This window comes from Mya arenaria, chromosome 3, assembly GCF_026914265.1.
Source record: "Mya arenaria isolate MELC-2E11 chromosome 3, ASM2691426v1".
NCBI lineage: Eukaryota > Metazoa > Mollusca > Bivalvia > Myida > Myidae > Mya > Mya arenaria.
In genome coordinates, this window is record NC_069124.1 from 32342076 (window position 1) to 32363648 (window position 21573).

Here is a 21573-nt window from a genome sequence, read left to right on the forward strand (position 1 = left end):
GTCAATTTGGAAACATAAAATGATGGTTTTATGGTATTTGTTTTGTCATTCTTGTTAGCTCCTCTTTTACTCTGAAATACTAATGATCAATTTGGACTTAAAAGTCATCGGTAAAACTGTATTTTTACAAAGGTTTCTAACAGAAATATATATCTTGAATACTGATGATATATTTGGTAGTTATGTCCTTGGTAAGGCTACATTTTATAATGATTTCAAACAGAAACATTTCTCTTGAATATAAATGATGCACTTGGCATTACTGTCCTCAATAAGGCTGCATTTTAGTATACCCCCCCCCCCCCCTTCCCCCTTACATATTTCCAAGCTAGTTCAATGAAACTATAGCAAGGCAGATATAATTTTAATCACCAAATGATGTAATCACCAAATGATGTAAAATATTTCTCCAGTTACATTTGAGGGTTAATCTGTTTCTGTGGTTTTCCATCTACCTGAGAAAGAGGGTCAGCCAATGATCGACTTCTTTAACAGCATCTACATCTTAATGACAGACATCATGGTGTTCATGTGATAAAGAAATGATTATTCAATTTCTAGCTCTGAATGACTACCTTATTCTAAGAGCTGCAAAAATATTAAATAAGAAGTATACTTTGATACGACACAAGATGATTTTCACTACTCCTTTTAGGTAGTTAGAAGAGGTCTGTGGGAAGATTATGACTCTCAGAAACATCGGAGCCGTGGACGTACGCAAGCGACTCTGCACCGCCACCGTTTTATCCGGCCTCGTGACATACGCCTGCATCTCGCTTCCACTGACCTACTTCATCATCAGCAGCTTTAAAAAAATATGTGACAAGCCGTGTTTCAGGCTTGGATTATTGCCCATGCCGCATCTAGGTATTGCTGGCGTTAACTTTGTTTTCAAATAAATGCATTTCTTATGTACATGAACACATTACAATATATACTATACTTACATCCGAGCACTGATAACATATATTTATAAACAAGTGTTGCTCCTGTGAGTAACTGAGAAGAACAGACGAGCTTCAGCTTGTCTTATTCATTAAAACGTCTAGATATGGTCAGCATCGGTCATTTGCGTCGTTATCAACGTGCAATACCGTCTTTAATGTATGAACTAATTAAAAAATACTAATACTATCAACTTGATGCACTGATTGATAATGCACAATCTCATATTGAAATTTTTAAAATCCATAAGCTCTGCCTTTTGCTGCTGTCCTCAACTGAGAGAAAAAGACGAACGTTCATATGATTCGCTTATTTTAACTTTATTCAATTAGATCCTTGTGTAGGAGTACAGGAGTGTGCAACATAATTATAACATCGGTGAGATGTATCTAGATCTTATCATACTAGTTTGTTTGATTAGTACCTAGAGTATATATTACATAAGGGGAGAAATTAACGATGGGTCTAGAATATGTTAACCTTCCTCATAATGATGAGCCATTGTAGCGCCACCCGGCCAGTGTAACGTTTTTACCCTGATATGATTTTAGTTCCTAGGTCGGTTTTCAATGTTATACTCAGCAAATAAATAACGGACCAATACAGAAATTGAAATCAATGATGTATAACCATAAGATTGACTTAAGTTGCATATAATGTGCCAACCCTTATATCATTCTAGTTCCGTGATGTCCGTAAGGTACGGTTTATTAACAGTTAACTCTACAGTTCTACAAATCATTAGTACTGATACATTGTTCAATATATGTTACGTGACATCGTACATTTTAGTCTTTAAACGAAAGGTAGTTAACTCGTGCAATGTTAGCAACTTTCATATAGCTTATTTAACGAAAGTTGTTGCGCATTGAAAATTCAACAAGGAAGTTATCCATTAATAATAGACGATTTTTTTTCCAGGATATCTTTATGGTCAGACAATCTGACCTATTTCTTGGGATTGGTTTTAGGGTTTTTCTTCAAAATGATGCAAACATCAAAATGTTTACAAGATAACCCTAGAAATCTGATTCACAATCTAATTATTTTAGCGATGAATATTCCCTTCTGTTGGTGCTAAACACTTCCCCAAAAATGCCCCAAAAAGACATGTTTTACAACAGATTTTATATATTGCCATATCGTCGTCGATTACCCTTGGTCCTCGTTTTAGGTTCCGATTTATCGGTACCTTTTAGAGTTCTTTGTTGAGTTTTAACGTATTTATTTTACAACGATTGTGAAATAAGTTACTACAACAATATTTTAATGATAGTGTGGTCTTGTGTTATGGGGGAAACCGGACACATCCCAACCCTTTTACCTAGGCAGGGAATAGAACTTTGGTCGCCTAGGTTTAGAACTGTAACGTATGAAAATAATAATGCCTTTGAAAAAGCATAATATTCGCACAACAAATTTTATTTTCGCCACAGAAAAAGGTTGGGCATTTTTATGCAATAGGAATGCACCACATGAACTGATCAGTTCAATAGCAATGCGTATACTTATCAACAAATAGTTCAGCTAATTCAATAAGAATTTCAATTAAAGAAATCAAAATGATTGATATCCTAATTGCATTTTAAACAGAAAACATGTTGATTTAATGATCACTTAGACAATGCGTATTCGATAAAGTAAATAGACGAGGTAATTGTCGTTACTAATGATTTAGTTTATGGTTTAACTATTTTCGGTTCAATTCAGTGTAGTTCATAGGTGAAACAAATCGCATATGAAATGTTAGTTTTGATAAAGTTTGCAGGTAATGGGATAAATGGTGTGGCACTGTATGATAAAATGTTTCCATAACAATTTCTTCGCACGTGAAAATAGGATCCTATTCGTCCCAAATGTGAAGACTGGGATCTCATTTCACAAAACAGAGTCACACATATCTCAAAACAAGTAAAACTTGCGTTCCATACAGGTTTTTGGTGTGAAATGAAATCCCCTTCATCGAATTACATTATCAATGTGCAGTTATATTAAAAATGAGCATGTTTACATATGAATCCCGTTTTTCCAAATATTGCTGGTTTATAAACTCCGGAAAGTTTTACTGTAGTTGTATGTGGATGCACCCAGTAAATGCAGAGTTATGACCGCTGAATAATCTTTAGAACATGCAATATTGAGTCGCGCGTGTCTTAAAAAATATTTAAGCTAGTGTTATGAATCTTTACAAGAGTGTTTACCTGACCAGCATGCGCAATAAGTTTAAGCCCTTTATTTTTTTGAAAATATGGCGACTTTAAAGCCAGAGTAATGAAAAGTCATGTACATCAGCCCATTGTTTAAAGCCGGTTAAAGTCTTGGTTTTTTAAAGGATTCCAAAATGTTCATTGAAAGGTTTATATTTAAGTTATTAAAATACTAACGAATCAAACTGTTTTACTGAGTCAACATGCTAATATAATACCTGTAGAAAAAATATTTTTATACAGTTCGCTACTGATGTAATGGGTGTGGTTGCCTCCACTAATAGTAGAGTTCTTGCAGATAAAAGCAAATAATCTTTGGGTGTGTTTATGGTGGTGCTCAACGTCATGGTCCTTGAATTAATAAAAATAGGCATATTGAGCCTGAAATTTTGTGATGCATTTATCTAATAAGTCATTTGAGATAGAGTCATCATCCTTCGCAATGATGTTAGTCTGCATATCAAGTTATGCACGTTGGTAAAGGTCAAGGTCACAGTCGCTTGAAATCGTGAGATATGGGTTTTCATCCCCATCTAAACTTCAAATTAGATAAAAGTGCACGTTGGCATGTTAGTATACTGAAGGTATATTTCGAGGTGATATGTAGGTATATTTCGAGGGGATATGTATGTGTATTTCGAGGTGATACGTAGGTATATTTCGAAGTGATAAGCAAGTATATTTCGAGGTGATATGTAGGTTTATTTCGAGGTGATAAGTAAGTATATTCCGAGGTACACTTCGAGGTGATACGGAGGTATATTCTGATGTGATAAGTAGGTATTTTCGAGGTGATATGTAGATATACTTCTAGGCGATACGTAGGTATATTCCGATGTGATACGTATGTATATAGGTATTATTCGTGTTGTTATGTAGGTACATTTCGAGGTGATATGTAGGTATTTTTCGAGATGATATGTAGCTAAACTTCGAGGTGATATGTAGGTACAGTTCGAGGTGAAGTGTAGGTATATTTCGATGTGATACGTATGTATTTTTCGTGTAGATATGTAGGTGTATTTTGAGGTGATATTTGGGTATACTTCGAGGTGAAATGTAGGTATATTCCGATGTGATACGTTTGTATTGTTCGTGTAGATGTGTAGGTGTATTTTGAGGTGATATTAGGGTATATTTCGAGGTGAAATGTAGGTATATTCCGATGTGATGCGTATGTATTTTTCACGTAGATAAAAATTATGTAGATATATTTCGAGGTGATATGTAGGTATATTTCGAGGTGATATGTAGGCATATTTCAAGGTGATATGTAGGTTTATTTTGAGATGATAAGTAAGTATATTTCGAGGTGATGGGTAGGTATATTTCGAGGTAATAAGTAAGTATATTTCGAGGTGATGTGTAGGTATATTTCGAGGTGATATGTAGGTTTATTTCGAGGTGATAATTAAGTATATTTCGAGGTGATATGTAGGTATATTTCGAGGTGATATGTACGTATATTTCCAGGTGATATGTACGTATATTTCAAAGTGATATGTTGGTATACTTCGACGTGATGCGTAGGAATATTTCGAGGTGATACGTAGGCTTTTTTCGAGGTGATACGTATGTATATTTCAACGTGATATATATGTGTAATACGAGGTGATACGTAGGTTTATTGCGAGGTGATATGTAGGTATATTTCGAGGTGAAATGTAGTTAAAATTGATATATTGGTATACTTCGAGGTGATATGTAAGTATACTTCGAGGTGATATGTAAGTATATTTCTAGGTGACACGTAGGTGTATTTCGAGGATATATGTTGGTATATTCGAGGTAACACATATGTGTATTTCGAGGTGACACGTATGTTGTATTTCGAGGTGACACGTAGGTTTATTTCGAGGTGACACGTAGGTGTATTTTGAGTTGATATGAAGGTATATTTCGAAGTGACATGTATATCCACTCCGAGGTGATATTTAGATACACTTCGAGGTGATACGTAGGTGTATTTCGAGGTGACACGTATGTAATTTCAAGGTGACACGTATGTGTATTTCGAGGTAACACGTACGTGTATTTTGAGCAGACACGTAGGTATATTTCGAGGTGACACGTAGGTATATTTCGAGGTTATACGTAAGTATACTTCGAGGTGATACGTAGGTGTATTTCGAGTTGATATGTAAGTGTATTTCGAGGTGATATGTATATAGACTTCGAGGTGGTACGTAGGTATATTTCGGGGTGACACGTAGTGTATTCCGAGTTTATATTAGGTGTATTTCGAGGTGATATGTAGGTATATTTCGTGTTGATATGTAGGTGTATTTCGAGGCGATATGTATATTCACTTCGAGGTGATATATATAAACACTTGAGGTGGTATGTACATTCTTTTCGAGGTGATATGTAGGTATAGTTCGAGGTGATATGTAGATATATTTCGAGGTGCATAATATCACTTACTATGCGCCCTCTATGGACACTTTTTAGTTCAAACTTATTTAAGTCACGCATATTATTTAAAATCAAACGCGAATTTTATCATGGTAATAATACACATGAAAAGTAAAAATGAACATGAGCGGCAATAATGCACATGGAAAGGAAATGTCATCAAATGTATTTATACATATAAAAGGTCATATACACATGGTAGGTAAAACAAATGGAATGGAACATAGTTTCCGGAACAATATTTCAAGAAGATAACCTACATACATGTTTCAGTTTTGGAAAATAATCATTTAAATGACTTGTAATTACGAATAGTTCTTTACGTTTAGTTTTTATACATGCTGTGTATGTCATAAAACTATGTACTTGTTTTTAGGCCTTTTTGAACTTGATTAACGACCAGGTTTTTATGTTATTGAATGAAAAATACAATGAATCTATAGATCGAATCGTTTTTTAATGAAACAGTTTCGTATTTCATAAATTCCCAGTGTGTTCAGTGTCATCTTGATCTTGAAGTAGGCGAAAAGATTTACGTATTAAATCTCAATATCAAACAGAAAATTGCCCTTCTTGTATTCAATTCAAACGCGGTATTTGTATAAGACATTCCAAGTGTTTGTCCAATTATAACATTCGGTGCACTCAGCCAAAGTGTTATTGACTAAATACACAATCTCTGCATTTTTTGAAAGTTCTAATACAAATGACTGTCAAAGGTGCCGATGTGAAGGTTGAAATTAATTTTTAAAAATTTCCCAGATGCAGATATTTGAAAAAGTTATTTTGAAGACGTAATTAAAGCGATTCACGAAGCGAGCATTTTAATGATCATAATATAAAACCGTATACGTATGTGTGTATGTTTTACATGTTTATCTTGGTCATTTCCGGTTCTTTATTTCATTTGCACATCTACTTTAACTCCATTGTAATTATTTTTCATTTGAAGGTGAACCCGTGGATAAAGAGTACACATGTAACCGTGCTTTTTCAACTTCTGAGAAAGGTAACACATTTTCATTATTAAAAACTTATATATTCTATGTATACTAGCTTGTCAAAAATATCAACATCGATTTTTATTTAAAGTTCTAACATTGAAATATAACTTCCTTTAAATGGTTGCATAAATCTCAAGGCATTTCATTCAATAGCAGAGCATGTAAATTTGTTAATCATAAAATATGACACCGAGGTCATGAACGAAGTCAATGTTATTAAGTGTAGATAAGGAAATGTGCTTAGTTGAGATCATATTGCGCTTCAAATATCAAATATTTCAAGTTTGTACGAATTTATACTGAATATTATAATAATGTTTTAAGTTTTAATCAAATCTGAAGCAATATTTGATTATCTTAATCATTTATTATATGATGGCAGGATGGTGTCAATGCTAAGAAGGGTGCTACCAAAAAGCAGCACCCTGCAGCACCCTTCTTAAACTATTTGGTCAAGCACTTCTTACCTTCTTTGAATAAAACAATGGCTTGTCAGTTCCAAAAAATACATTTATAGATGCCATGAAAGAAAGCAAAGAAAAAGCAGCAAAATGTGTGCTTTATATATATAAAAAAAAATTATCATTGTGATGACCAAATGTTGAAATTTCTTTGGTTGCGAAGTTACTGTCATGTGTTGAAAATTCTGGAGCTTTCGTACACATGCGATATTGAGATAGCGTTTAAGGATACAAGGTGGTTGATGTGCGCACAATATTGTATTTAAGAACATATTTAAAATGCCGTAATAAAAACTTGTCAGTTAAAACGTATTTGAGAACGTCGTAAACAATGCACAATAACTAATCAATTATTTTAATTAAGATTTGATCTTTTTAAAGAGGAAGTAAACCGATATATTGAAGCTAACCAATCGAAGGTAACGAAGCCAAGTTCAGAATGCCGAACAAATTGGTCATTCAAATATTTAATGCTGACACTTCCTTGAAAAAAATCTAAAAATATTGAATTTGGAAAGCACAATGTTTTAGTATATAATAAGCGGGTATCCAAAAGATATTTCATTCACTTGCAGGACTTGGTACGGTATATTTCATGAATGATCAGTAAGTGTTCTCTTTTTAAAAGACTATATATTTGTTTTGATTAATTGATTGATTGAATTCAATTTGATTAATTGATTGATTGATCGATTGATTGATTATTTGTTTGTTTGTTTGACTGATCAATTTATTTATTTATTTATTTATTTATTTATTTATTTATTATTTATTTATTTATTTTTTTATTTATTTATTTATTATTTTATTTATTATTGATTGATTGACTGATTCATTCATTGATTTATTGATTGATATAATGAGTCAATTTATTCAATTTATCCATTAAGTTACTTTATCATTTACTATTTCTTAATTTCAATATTTCTTTGTTCGTAGAGTGGTGCCTTTAATTATGTATGTAATTACGTCAAGGCGAATAGTAGGACTTTAGTGGAGTAATTTTTTTTACTTAATAAAAAGCTATTGCATAAGTTTAAGATATGCAAACAGTTCTACGTGGTTAAATCAGATTCGATTTTTTCTGATTAATCAAAGCGATTCAAAGCTAATTAACGTTTATTAAACTGTTAAAATAGCATTTTTAACGTTACATATTAACACTCTTTCTTTTATTTTACTAAAACAAAATCATTTTGTCAATAATTGCCCAATTCATTTTCGATTAAATGTCTGACAATAAAATAATTAGTAAATGAAAATGACAAAACTCATAAATAATGTAAATAAGCTGTTATTTATGGACTTATTATAAACAGTGTATTTTAGAGGACTTGAACGAACGGAATGGAAGTGAAAATCACATGTTTAGTGAGAAATAAATAATAAATGGCATTTTATAAACTATATACTTGTTTTAAAGTGAAAAAAAGGATAAATGGTCATGTTCACAATCTGGACTTTCATTTCTGATATACGAACAGGTTATGTATTTAAGGCGATATATGTTATACAAGCCTTAATAAAATGTCTATTCTGTTCTCTTCTGATTGATGTTATAATGTCTTAAACATAAAGCCCCCCACTAATGATTATATGTTTGATTGAAGTAAAAATATGGACATGGACTAGATGAAATAATTCAAAAAAAAACAATTAAACAAGATGCTTTTGACTAAATTTAGAATCCGAGAGATGCAAACTCAGCAACGAATGGGGGAGGCTCCTTCCGGTCAATCGCGTCAGACCGGTCAGCGGCAGCCCCCTTCTGGTCGGTCGACGCCGCGGAGCACGCTGAGAAAGAGTGGCGATGAGGGAAGTCCGCTCCCCGAAAGCGCTTGTGTTAACATAGGCCCTAAAGTAGAAAAAGATGACTTGCAGGGGATATCAGAAATACGGTAATACATTTGCTTTCATTCTGTTATTGCATTTTGTTCCTCATATTGGAATACCATATATAAACGTGTCATGGCAACCAAAAGGGAGAATACAATAACCTAAGCTTAGTGATAAAAGGTGTTTGTTTTTGAGCTCTCATTATCTTAAAGTGACACTCTTATTTAAAATCAATACATACACATGTATAACACACATCAATATTGACTGATAAACCTTTTACTATTTACTAAATAAGGCATTTTAGGAAAAAAATAATTACTGGTAACAAGATTGTTACCGTGTATTTAATAGCAGTAAGCGGAAAAAATATTAAATGATTGGTGAATGCTAAAAGATTTACTGTGATCTACTATAGAGTCTATAGTCTCATAAGGTAGAAATACCGTGTTTTATGATAATTTCTGAAATTAAACTCGGTATCCTTCATAAGAACCATTGTTTTCGACATTTATTCATCCGTTTTTTAGTATTAAAACAATACCATTAATTGTGGTAAATCTTATCTGTGAGTGACAGTACATCTTTAATTTTTAGGAATCTTCCAAAGAAACTAAGAAAAAGGAAAACAAGTCCTCCGTCTTCGATGTCATATTTTTTAAAAATGTGCAGAGTTGTGCTCTTTATTGTTTTGACGCTATTGCTGCTTTCGTGCGGCATACTGCACAAGCTTTACTTCTTGACCCTTCTGAATAATCTCTCTGAGAAACTGCATGCTCCAGTCCATAGCGATTTGGTATGATTTTAAATTCAAGCAGTTAAGGCTTATATAACATTAAAAAATTAACATAATCATATTAACAAAATTAAGATAAGCTACTTGAAATATGTGTTTGGTAAAGGAAATTGTTCGAAACTAGTAATTAAGGACTCATGTATGTTATTTCAAAACATATATTCATAAATTGTCCATATATGGTTATACATGATTTCATCGTAAATGTACGTCCTGAAATCCCTATTTTACACTGCAGGACTGTGTAAAAAGAATTAATGTATGTTAGTCCACTTTAATTCACGAGCCAACTTAGGTTAAATAATTCTTTTATTTTCTAAGTAATATTTATAAACCAACGACTACCTGCATTTAGTTCAGATTCATTTGCAAAAGATGCTAAAAATAAGTAATCAAATCCTTGTTATAAGTTCAATTTCTTTTTTAGTCGAAAGTTGAAAACAAGAAAAGTCAAGCAATTTCAATTCTCGTGTGCATTGCATTTGTTGAATTCTGCACATCTCTTGTTACTCTTTGGAGAGTTGTTTTCCAAGATCAGAAGACTAATTGGACACGACAACACTTAGTGGTATGTCTTTCCTAAATCGATTGTTTTTGTTGTATATGAATTAAATGTTTTAATGAAAAGATAATTATGACGCTCGTATTAATAATATGTTCGAGTTTAATATACATACTAGTTCATATAATGTATGTAAATTGACTTAACTTATCAACATATGCAGTTTAAGTCAATGGAGATAAAGCCCTGGTACATTTGTATGACCATTTCAGACAGCTATCCAGCAGGCCGTGAGCACTATTGGAGAGGTATATTTGATCATCTATGCCCTTCCATTACTGGGCAGTTTGAGGGCATGTTTAGTTGTAACAGTTCTACCACTTATGTCAAGCATATGCAAGTTCGTGAGCACAATTGGTCGGCTCAGGGTCAAGCGATGTATTAGAAAAGGTTCTTTACTCAAACTTTGTGTAGCGGGTTTCCCGGTTTTGGCACTGGCAGGGAGTGTTTTCTTATTCATGAATGGGCTAATACCATTTGACAGAGACTTGCACCTAAAATGGGCGTTACCAACTCTTTAAATGTGTAAGTCAGTATGCTATTTGGATAATTTTCTTTGCTGAAGAAGAACTGCAAATGTTCCAAAACAAACAACAGGTGAACCAGATTCCCATTCGGAGACAAGTGAATCTAAAATAGAAGAAAAACAGTACAAGACAGAACATAAACAAGAATTTATTCAATTAACTGTTCGTTGGTTAATATGTTTATTGTTTATCATTTCGATAGTGTTGAATTTAAATATAAAACTAATAGGAATAGTCGACAAACAGAAAAATTCTGAATCATCTCTGACAAACGAGAACATCGAATCTTTAGCGTACAATTCAACAACAAATTCCACACTCGTACCACAACAGGAGAATGGAAATGTGACATTAGATTCTACGAATGCTTTTTACCCAATTTTCAAACAATTGATGGAGTTGCTGTTGTTAGTCTTTCGTGCAATAACTTTCCTGAGAGTTTCGAGCACATGGCCGGAATAAGCCTGACATGTTTTATATCTGAAACAATGAAATTGAGTTTTTCATCGCTTGTTGGGCTTTGGCTTGGATTGCTGTTATCACCTTAACGTGGTACATTTGGGTTCCTCGGGTCGAGAGAATGGCAAAACTGGAGAGGTAAGTTTTTGTTATATTACTATTCTACAGACGCATGTAAGAAGATTGTGAGTATCAATATGATATATTTACATCTAAAGTTGTCCTTTTCTCAGTCGAATTATGTTCACGGTAATAAAACATATTTCTTAAATGTTTATTAAAGATTACACGCAAATCAACACATATAAACTTTTTAAAGTTTGAATATGTTAATGACAACGTCGAATTTTACGTTTCATTTCAGGTTGTTTTCCGGCAGTTTTTACCATTTCTTCTTCCCTGATTTGAATATGTTCCTTCAAAGGAGAAATGACCATCAAATTGGAGCAACACACAAACAATGTACAATCGAGTGACGTTCCAAAAGTTATTATCTGCGTAACAATGTGGCACGAAACATGCCAAGAAATGTGTCAGCTTCTAAAGTCTATTTGCAGGTTTGATAACTTTAACCTGCCCTTTTCATTTGATTTTGCCGTGCTTATTGTCGCGGGAAATTGAAATGTTTCTTTAATCAGATATCGTTTCAAAAGTAACGAAGCATGCTGCATAATATTTATTTTGAGAAAGTCAAGATATCTCGTTTCGCTTTTTCCAGTATTTTATTCATGTTTTGAGAACAACGTTTAAAGTTATAGAATTCGATCAAAATTTTGGAGTAATGTTATTTTGAAATATAATTTTTGACCATTTATACACCTTTTATCAACTAATGGCTTACCGTTACGAGTCCAGAGGTCTTTATTTATAAACTGCCTGATTATTCAATACCAGATTTGATGCATGCACTGTTATTGAGTAGCATAAAAATTCAATCTATTTTTCTATTGACGCATTTTTCAGATTAGATCTGCATTTATCAATTCGAGAGGAAGCTGACACTGTAGGAGAGGACGGAATCGGGACAGAAGACGGAAAACAAAACGCTGAAAAGAAAACACAAGACCCTGATAAAATTCAAATTGAGGGTAAGTATATTCCATAAAGTCTTCAATGAATCCGTTTATTTTGTTATTGTTTCATGTAAATGATATTCAATGAAAACTTTTTGTTATTTCAGTTCAAATAGTATTTGAAGATGCATTTTGCTCAACAAAAAACGGTCGTGAGGTTAATGAATATCTGCTCCAGTTTATGTCATGTTTGCAAAAGGCTGTTGGGTATGTAGTTTGCATTACTTGCGTGTTTTAAATTAAAGGACTGTACACCAGATTGGCACCAACAAAAGTTTTCCGTAACGAATCTCAGGACAATTATTTAATAAAATGTTATACTCTTTGATATCATAATTATAAAAAAAATACCAAAATGTAAAATAAAAACCGAGTCGGCGACCGGTTCGAACCGGTGTCGCCAAATTGCAGTCCAGCGTTGTATCCACTGTGCAACGAAGGCCTACCCTAACCCGTTGGAATATGTAAGGTATATACCTAACTTGGTTATATCACGTTATAACATCGACTAGCCAATTACGCATCAGGAATGAATTATACTAGTTAGACATACCTTTTAATCATTTTTAATAGACACATACGAAAAAACTGCAATTTTTTTAATTAATTGTAAACTATGTGGTACTTCAGTTAGTAAGTTTCAATGCATTGTACACATCCTTACCAAGTTTATGTCAGTTTTCGACAATTTTCTCTTTTCTCGTTTTTTATCATACGGAGTACAGCCCCTTTAAGAAGTGGGTTTTTTGTTGACATATTTTCAGTAAATATGCTTGTTAGTTTTCAAACATATAAGATGCTGAAAGTAATGCCGGTTATATTTGTTTGCATCTTCCATTAACGAAATTTAGCGTTGCGGCTTCCGATTACCTTTAGCAAGCGTATCACAACGTAGAAAATTATTTCGTATAAATCATATTTCTACGAGAAGATCCGTGTTAAAAGTCAAGGAGCTCGTGAAGTGGAATAAAACATTCCAAAGGAAAGTGGTTCAGACCCCTTATGGTGGACAATTCGTTCTACAACTCCCAGGCGGTACACAAATGACGGTGCATTTGAAGGATAAGAAAAAGATAAGGGCCCGAAAACGATGGTCGCAGGTAACAACCGTCATTTCCGACATGAGTTGTAAACAATTTATTTACATCGATCATAAGTGCATGTGTCCGTGTGCTTGTGCGTGTATTTTTGAACATACAAGAGTGGGTGCGGTAGCGTTGTGTTGTTTACGTCTGGTTTGGACGTTTATTTTGCATTTGTTATTGAATCGTTGTGTCACGTTACGAGAGAATGAGCAGTTTATGGCTACCTGGCTTTACTATCAATTGGAATTGTCTTGTCCCTGTAGTTTCCAATGTAGTAATAGCTTAATTGTAATAGTAATTGTGTCAGGCTGTTTCAACAAGTATAATAACCTTCATATCTATCATCTATCATACGCATTCAAACATTTTAGTTGGAAAACATATAAGAACAATTTACCAGTCTTTTTTCTGAGTTGTTTTCTCTTGTATTTAATTTCCATTTAACGTTTTCTTGTTTCATTACAGGTGATGTTTGTACTATTGTTTGTTGTACAAAATGGGAAAGACCTATCCAGATACAATTAAAGACGAGGCAAGCCTTTTTTTGTTTATCCTTTAAACCGTTTGGGGTTTTATTTATAAAAAAAAATCAAAGAAAACTTAGTCAATCATGACATTCACCTATTAAATAGGGTGCAATATTGTGTGACCTTTAAAATCAACGGTATTTTTTTTTAATTCAATTTGCGACGTAATTTATGATAACTCTTATTCGTTAAACAGCTGAAAAAGACATTCATTCTAACCCTTGACGATGATGTAGACTTTGAACCGAAGTCAGTTCTACGAATGATGGATCGAATGAAGATGAACAACCGTGTCGAAGCAGTTTGTGGCAGGATTCACCCAATAGGATCAGTACTTAACAACTATTGACATATTACAACTTCATTGATTAGTACATAACATTTAGTTTAAAAATGCAATTCAAAACGCTGCCTTAATTTTATTGTATGTGTATAGCTTATTTTACAGAAGTTTTCTGTGTAACATTTTATGTCTTTATTCACATTCAATAATTATTCACTTCAGGTCCAATGGTGTGGTACCAACAATTCGAATATGCAGTCGGCCACTGGCTTCAAAAGGCATGCGAACATATCTTCGGTTCTGTGCTATGTTGCCCTGGATGCTTTTCTATCTTTCGAGCTTCTGCCCTAGTTGACGATAACGTACACTAAAGAGCCAGAGGAGGGAAAACACCTTGTGCAGTTTGAACAAGGCGAGGATAGGTGGCTTTGTACTCTTCTCATTAAACGAGGATACAAGATAGACTACTCTGCAGCCGCAGATGCAAAAACTTTTGCGCCAGAAAACTTGTGGGATTTTTTGTACAACGACGGCGCTGGTCACCATCAACAATGGCAAATATGATTGACTTGGTCCTTTGTTGGAAACAAATAGTCCAAAACAACAGAGAAATCAACCATTTCTTTATGCTTTATCAATTAGTACTGGATGTAACAAGTGTATTAGCTCCTGGAACTGTCCTTGTTATGATAGCAGGGTCATTTAGTTCAGTATTAAGTTTGAAGCCATGGAATGCATTTTTCGTAGCCGTGACTCCGGTAGTTTTGTTCGCAGTGTTATACCTGACAGTAACTCAGAAAAAGCAACTCCTTGTTGCCGCAATACTAAGCACAGCATATACGTTTGTAATGGTTATTGTGATGATTTTAAACATTGTGAGCGAGACAGTTCTTTCTCCAAGCGTGATTTTCCTTATATTTGTTGGAGCAGTATTTTTAATATCGGCCTTGCTTCACCCTCAAGAATTCACATGTCTCCTTCCTGGCTTACTATATTACGTTTCTGTGCCTTCTACATTTATTTTATGACTGTTTTTTATATGTGCAATTTACATGACATTAGTTGGGGAACTCGAGAATTCAAATCTCCATTATCCCAATCGGAAGGAGAGAGTACAAATAAGAAATCGTTTATGCGTTTGCTTCTCACTCTTGTTCAACATTACCTGCAAACAAAACTCGCTGAAATCAACTCCAATGGTTCAATTTTAGAACGCATTGAAAGACAACAAAGCGAACAACACGTGGAAATGACAAATCATGAAGACGATAGCTACTGGATAGGAGCACAATTAACAGACTCAAAACATAAGTTTAAAAAATATTTACTCAGCAAAGATGAGAACACATTTTGGACATATACAATTCAAAAATATTTGAAGCCACTTGAAAACAATAAGAAACTCCAAGAAAAATTTAATCGTGAATTAATTTCGTTGAGGAACAACTGTGTGTACGGTTTCTTTATGTTGAACTTTATGCTAGCATTAGCACTGTTGCAATACAAGTAAGCAAAGAAAGTTTAAATGGGTTTTATATCGCGGGGAAATATGAACCATTATCAGTAACTTTCCTGTCTATTTTTGCAATTTTACTTTTGACCCAATTCATTTTTATGCTTTCCCATCGATGGAGAACTTTCTGCCATTTTATTTCGAGCACCAAGGTCTTTGAGTGCTTCTGTTCAAGACGAAAAAAGACTAAAGCGCAAGAATTTCAAGAACACTTGAAGGAGATTGAGCATGATTTGGAGGAAGATGAAGAAGCAGATGATCCCCCGCTTAATAATATGAATGAGCCTGATGTTGATTATGACGAATTTGATTGCGAAATATTTCTGATACGGCATCTTTTTCACCAAGTAAACCAAACGCAAGAACATTCAATATTTACCGTCACAGGATACAGACTGTGCGCAATAAAAAAACTACATAGACAGCCGATTGATGAATGTTTGTATCATCTTGACCATGGTCGTGTTGATGGATCTTTTTTACGACCTGGAGTTAAATACCCTAGCAACATTTTTCATGACGACAGAAGAGGTGGTGAGCTGAAAGAGTGATAATGAAGTCCGCTTTAAAGTAACATAATACAGTCAACTGATACTATCTTTGTAATGTTCCATGTTTTTAATTGTACACGTGTTTGTTAAGAAATACATTTAATCGTATTTAAAAATTAAATAAGTGGTTTTATGGCCGAGTATTGTCTGTTGTACCGACCGTACATATGTCATAAAAGAAATGTGTTAAACGGATAATAGGAAAATAAAATATTTTAATTGACTTTTTAATTATTGTATAATTGTTAATACATGACTGTATTAAAGGATTGAAATTCATTTCGGGGGCATTCATACAAACACGCTTCACGGGAAATGCCATTTCGATCGGTATATTCAAGATCGCATGTATGCCCCCAAAATGAATTTCAAGCCTTATATTTACAATATTTGTTTTCTGCATACTTATTAAAATCCATTTTTTTCTCGAAACCTTTAAAGCATTTATTTTTTGCATACGAATGAGAACCACGCGTCACTGTAAAAATGAATAGAACATTGAAGTACCGCCCCTTTTTAACAGCATCACTACAATGTAATTTTATCATAACGCAGAACATAGTTCTGTTTTATTGTGTCGTACTTTTATCTTTATTTTATATTTAAAATGTTAAAAAAGAAACGGCCCGACATGATTCATTTGATGACAGCTTATAACTATTTGTTTTAAAGAATTTTGACATGCTCTAGTTTTTACCAAAAGTCGACAAGTCAATGTGTACTCCCACAAAGAAAAGAAAATAGAAATGAGATTAAAGTAAAACGAATTCATGCCATTGAAGTAAAAACAATGCGTATTGTATTGTGATAGTATGCGTTACCTTATTAAAATTCAATAAAGTCGCACTGTTCGTCTTTTGTAAGTAAACTACATAAGGGTAAATAAAAAAAAAACTTTACCACCATTCCCCTTTCATTTGTATTCCTGTCTTCTTCAACCTTCACCACGATGCGTGAACATACTCTCAAATTAAATATAGTTTTTAGAGTAAATCAAGTTAATAAAAAGCAAACAACATAGTGCTGCCAATTTGTTTTTCCATCATTTCCATTCTTTGCCTGAAAAAAGCACAAGAAGCATACCTGAATGTGTTCTGTACGAATCACTGGCACTCTTTCCTTCCATATTTTCATTTCACAATTGATTTTAATAATAATGAACTCGTATCAAGTAGAACTAATCTCTTTCTTAAATAAACAAAAACATTTTAATATTGATGTAACAAATTTGACATGTATTTGTTACATCAATATTACAATGTTTTTGTTTATTTAAGAAAAGAGATTAGTTCTACTTGAAAACTGCTCAAAATGTAAAGACATACAAATTCACCGCGACATTTGTATTGTTTTTAATGTCAACATTTGGATCACCTCGGCCATCCCATCTAAAACACCTTGGATAATACATCCAAGGTCTTTTAGATGGGATGGCCGAGGTGATCCAAATGTCCAAAGCATATAAATTATGCGCAATTCCTGATTAAGTTTGAAAGGCCTGTATATGTTATTAGTAACAGCTTTATCTAGGCTAAGGAGCGCGTGAAATTTGATCTGCTGAGGGACGAATTATATAATGAAATTTAGCATGTAGCCCACCTAGATGTAGCCTGTGAAACAGGCGAACCCAGTGTCCCTTAGGTGTCAAACCGGATGGAGATGACCACCGAACCTGAACAGCTGGTACATGAATTAGGGAACATGAGACATAGGCAATATTCCGCGAGAATCGGCCCTGCGAGAAGACACCTATTGGCCCTTAAGTTGGAAGAGCGTCACCGGCCAAGCCTCTTAGAGTTGGTCATACTAATGTTATTTACGGGGGACTGGATTCACTTACTCAATCCAGCGTAAAGCTCACATCTTTGCAAACCCACGAGTTCCGACAGTTCGACAGCCAGGAGTGACGACATACTTGTGTAGAACGAGGGGGTACTTTCAAGCTCAACAGACCACATATATCAAATTATATACTGAGTTCAATGCACTCTCCTCCAAACACGCCAGTAATGACGCCATCACCTAGGCTGCCAATACCAAGGAGTCTTAAAGGACGGACCGGTTGTGAGCGGACCTAGCGAGGAGACGGCCACCTAGACGATATGCAGCAATAAAAGGGTAACACAGGCGGTAGTGGGAACGCCTGGCGCGATGCAAACAACTCCGGAAGAGGATAATATAATATAACGAAAGGTACGCACATATATAGATCAATTGAAGTGGAGGCCACAGAGAAACATCAAATACTAATCAGTTTTCATGGTGAAATAAAAGTCTACTGACCCCACCAATGATTGGATACATAAGAAGAAAATATTAAGTGAAAGATTAAATTTATAGTGACTAACAATTTAAAAGTGTTCAACTAGTTTAAAGTGTTATTCAATTTTACTTGGTATTGTTAATCTTAAGTGAATTTAATAACAGAAGGGCTAGCCTAGTCCAGCATGTTTTTGCAAATAATTTAACCATTGAGAAAGGCATTTTGAATGGTATTGATGTCTGGATTTAACATTATTTTCACATAACGTGTACTGATCTCAAACCTGTTGTTTTAGGGCACACAGCGAAATGAGGTGATTCTTGATTGCAATTTAAGTCAACATATTTCCTTAATAGTTTCGCCATTTTACTTTGAATCGTGGATAACTTCGCTATAGATTTTGACCTTTCTCCTTATACATTTCTCGAAAAATGTATAAGGCGGCATTGATATTGCGTTTATTACAGAATGCCTTAATAAGAAGGTGATAATGCTATTTAGTTGATAATTCATAATTCACCTTGTTTGTTATAATATATTGTAATAATCTACTGTTTGATGTTTTCCAACTTTGGAAATTTCACGATCTTTGTCGATTCGTACGCCATCTTGAATACACCCCATGACTGTCAACCAATCGGGTCATTTGACGAAATCTGAGTGATATTGTGCCGGGTCATTTTGGGTCAGGTAGAATGACCATTATCGGGATATTTAACTATTTGAGCAAAAAACAACGTGAAATAATTGTTTCGGGACAGTGACATTGTGACCAATGCCTGCTTAGTATACATTACAATGAAACGTAACAAAACAGAAGGATAAGTCCAGCCTGATTATTGAATAAATCACTTGCAGGCACTCAATTAACAGGCAGCGGATTTATACTGAATTGACATCCTTATACAGATTAATCTTTAAGTTATTCATTTACCATATATTTATTCCATGGGAAACATACCTACATTACTGTATTACTGTGTCATGCTTTGCCACCGCAATTATTGAATTACGCGTTTTGCTTTTGACGGTGCCGCCGACTACTTTATATGTATCATTGCATCATTGTGTCATATATACATATATGACCGATACAGACACTACCTATACGATTTATGATAATATATATAAATATTGCCGTAATTCAAAAATATTATGAATATAAACTTGATACACTTATTAATGACACATATTGAAAATACAAAACTTCTATCGCTCTAATATGGATATTTCATGAGTTTTTGCGCCAGTCATCAACTGTAAAACAGGCGAGCGTTCATGTGATTCTGTTATTTTCATTTTATTCAATTTGGTCCTTGTATATGCAGAAGAATGATTACATCCATCAGATATATGTTGATCTTATTACACTAGTACTTATAAATAGTACCTAGAATATATAAATAACAGTAAGCGAAGAAAGGAAGGATAGGTCTAGAAGATGATAACGGTCAATGACGAGTCACTGTAGCGCCACATCGCCAGTGCAACGTATTCTCACTGATATAATTTCTGGAACTAGGTTGGTATTCAATGCAGGTCTTAATTGAATCTAAGAAAGATGTAGTTAATGTGTTGCATGATATAAATAAAAACTTATACAGTGAATGATGTCAATCATGTATGACTGACTTAAGTACAATATGTTTTATGTGACATCGTTTGTTTTAGTCCCGAAACAAAAGGTGGTGACTCTTGTTATGTAGGCTTCTTCAAATCGCTGATATAACATTGTTATTTCGCATTGAACAATGCATTTAAAGAAATGATATTAATAAAGTGATTAGACTTTTTCAATGATATACCAGTGATCAGACAATCCATTCCTTGGGGTTGGGGTTGTGTGGGTTTTTTTTTCAAAATGATGCCGAAATCATATTGACAAGATAGTTCTGGATTTTTCATTCACAATCCAAATATTTCAACTTTTGGCGCTGTAACCTTGTCAAAAAAAGCCCAGAAATTATCCTCTTTTAAAAAGATGTTATTTATTGCAATAACAATAGTGAGGCATTTAAGAATCGGTTAACACGTCAATAGCTTTACATGTTATGATGAGAGTAATGTTTGCAAATATATGTAACTCCCTATATCGGACACCTATACAGAGCAAAACTATAGGGAGCCTAAGGGAAATCACTAAAACTTTAACTCTAAATATTCAGTCTCGTAACAATACAGACAGAAGGTATGTGTCAAAGTGAAAAGTTACATTTAATAAATACTTCTAGATGTACGCAATTATGTGTACTCTTCAAAGTGTACTTATTTTGTTTTAGGTTAGAGTTACTACACCAGACGTTTTTGTATACATCATTAACGAAACTATCACTTTCGAATTAGTGTTACTAAATAGCTGAACACTCACTTATGTAACAGTAATTCTATGTAAAAGGTATCTCATACATGTTTGTTAAACGAGTAAATATTCATAACTAACTTTGCAATACAAAACGTTACATGATGAACGGATAGATCACAATACCCATGTTATGCTTAGGACGCATACATGTCAAGTGATCTAACTAAAAATGCATTGTAAACATATATACTAATTTTTCTTTTTAGGTCTTTTTTATCAGATGTTATTAATTGCATAAACTTTTGCATGTTTGGTCTACGTCTATAAAATAGTGGTATACATTCATGTCTTATATCAGAGTATAGGCCACATTCCAGAACAAAATGATATTCGTCTTCTAAGACTTGACATGTGTTACATTTCCTCTCTTCAACGGGTATAGGATTGGGCTTCGCCCATCTTCCACTCTCGATCATAAGTTTATGTGCAGATACACGTAACCTTTATAAACTAAATCGAAACTTTTTAATACTGCATGAGATTAAGTAAGGTTGGATGTAAACATGCTATAATGTTATAAAACAATGCTCTACTAGGAAACTTCTAATCTTCCGTTCCAGTTTTGGATAAAATTATCATCAAGTCAAGAGGGATGATCGAATATAATCGAAAGCCGAACATCTGCTATTATCGATTATGATCACCCTCGATCGTTTTTTTACTTAAAAACATACACTACATGTCGAGGGGTGAAATGCAAAAAG

General features: G+C 33.8%; 1 protein-coding gene and 1 long non-coding RNA gene across 2 annotated transcripts; both read left to right on the forward strand.

The window, feature by feature from the left end:
• The first annotated feature begins 9480 nt into the window (after window positions 1-9480).
• LOC128228705 (uncharacterized) lies at window positions 9481-11109 on the forward strand. Its single transcript, XR_008259969.1, has 3 exons — window positions 9481-9664; window positions 10092-10232; window positions 10439-11109. It is a non-coding gene; the product is annotated as an uncharacterized LOC128228705 (long non-coding RNA).
• A 53-nt stretch (window positions 11110-11162) lies between these two features.
• Window positions 11163-14246, forward strand: LOC128225954 (chitin synthase chs-2-like). Its single transcript, XM_052935848.1, has 6 exons — window positions 11163-11350; window positions 11577-11769; window positions 12176-12300; window positions 12393-12492; window positions 13217-13385; window positions 14094-14246. The coding sequence occupies exons 2-6, from the start codon at window positions 11642-11644 to the stop codon at window positions 14244-14246; spliced, it is 675 nt and encodes a 224-aa protein (XP_052791808.1). The 5' UTR covers window positions 11163-11350; window positions 11577-11641.
• Window positions 14247-21573: the final 7327 nt, after the last annotated feature.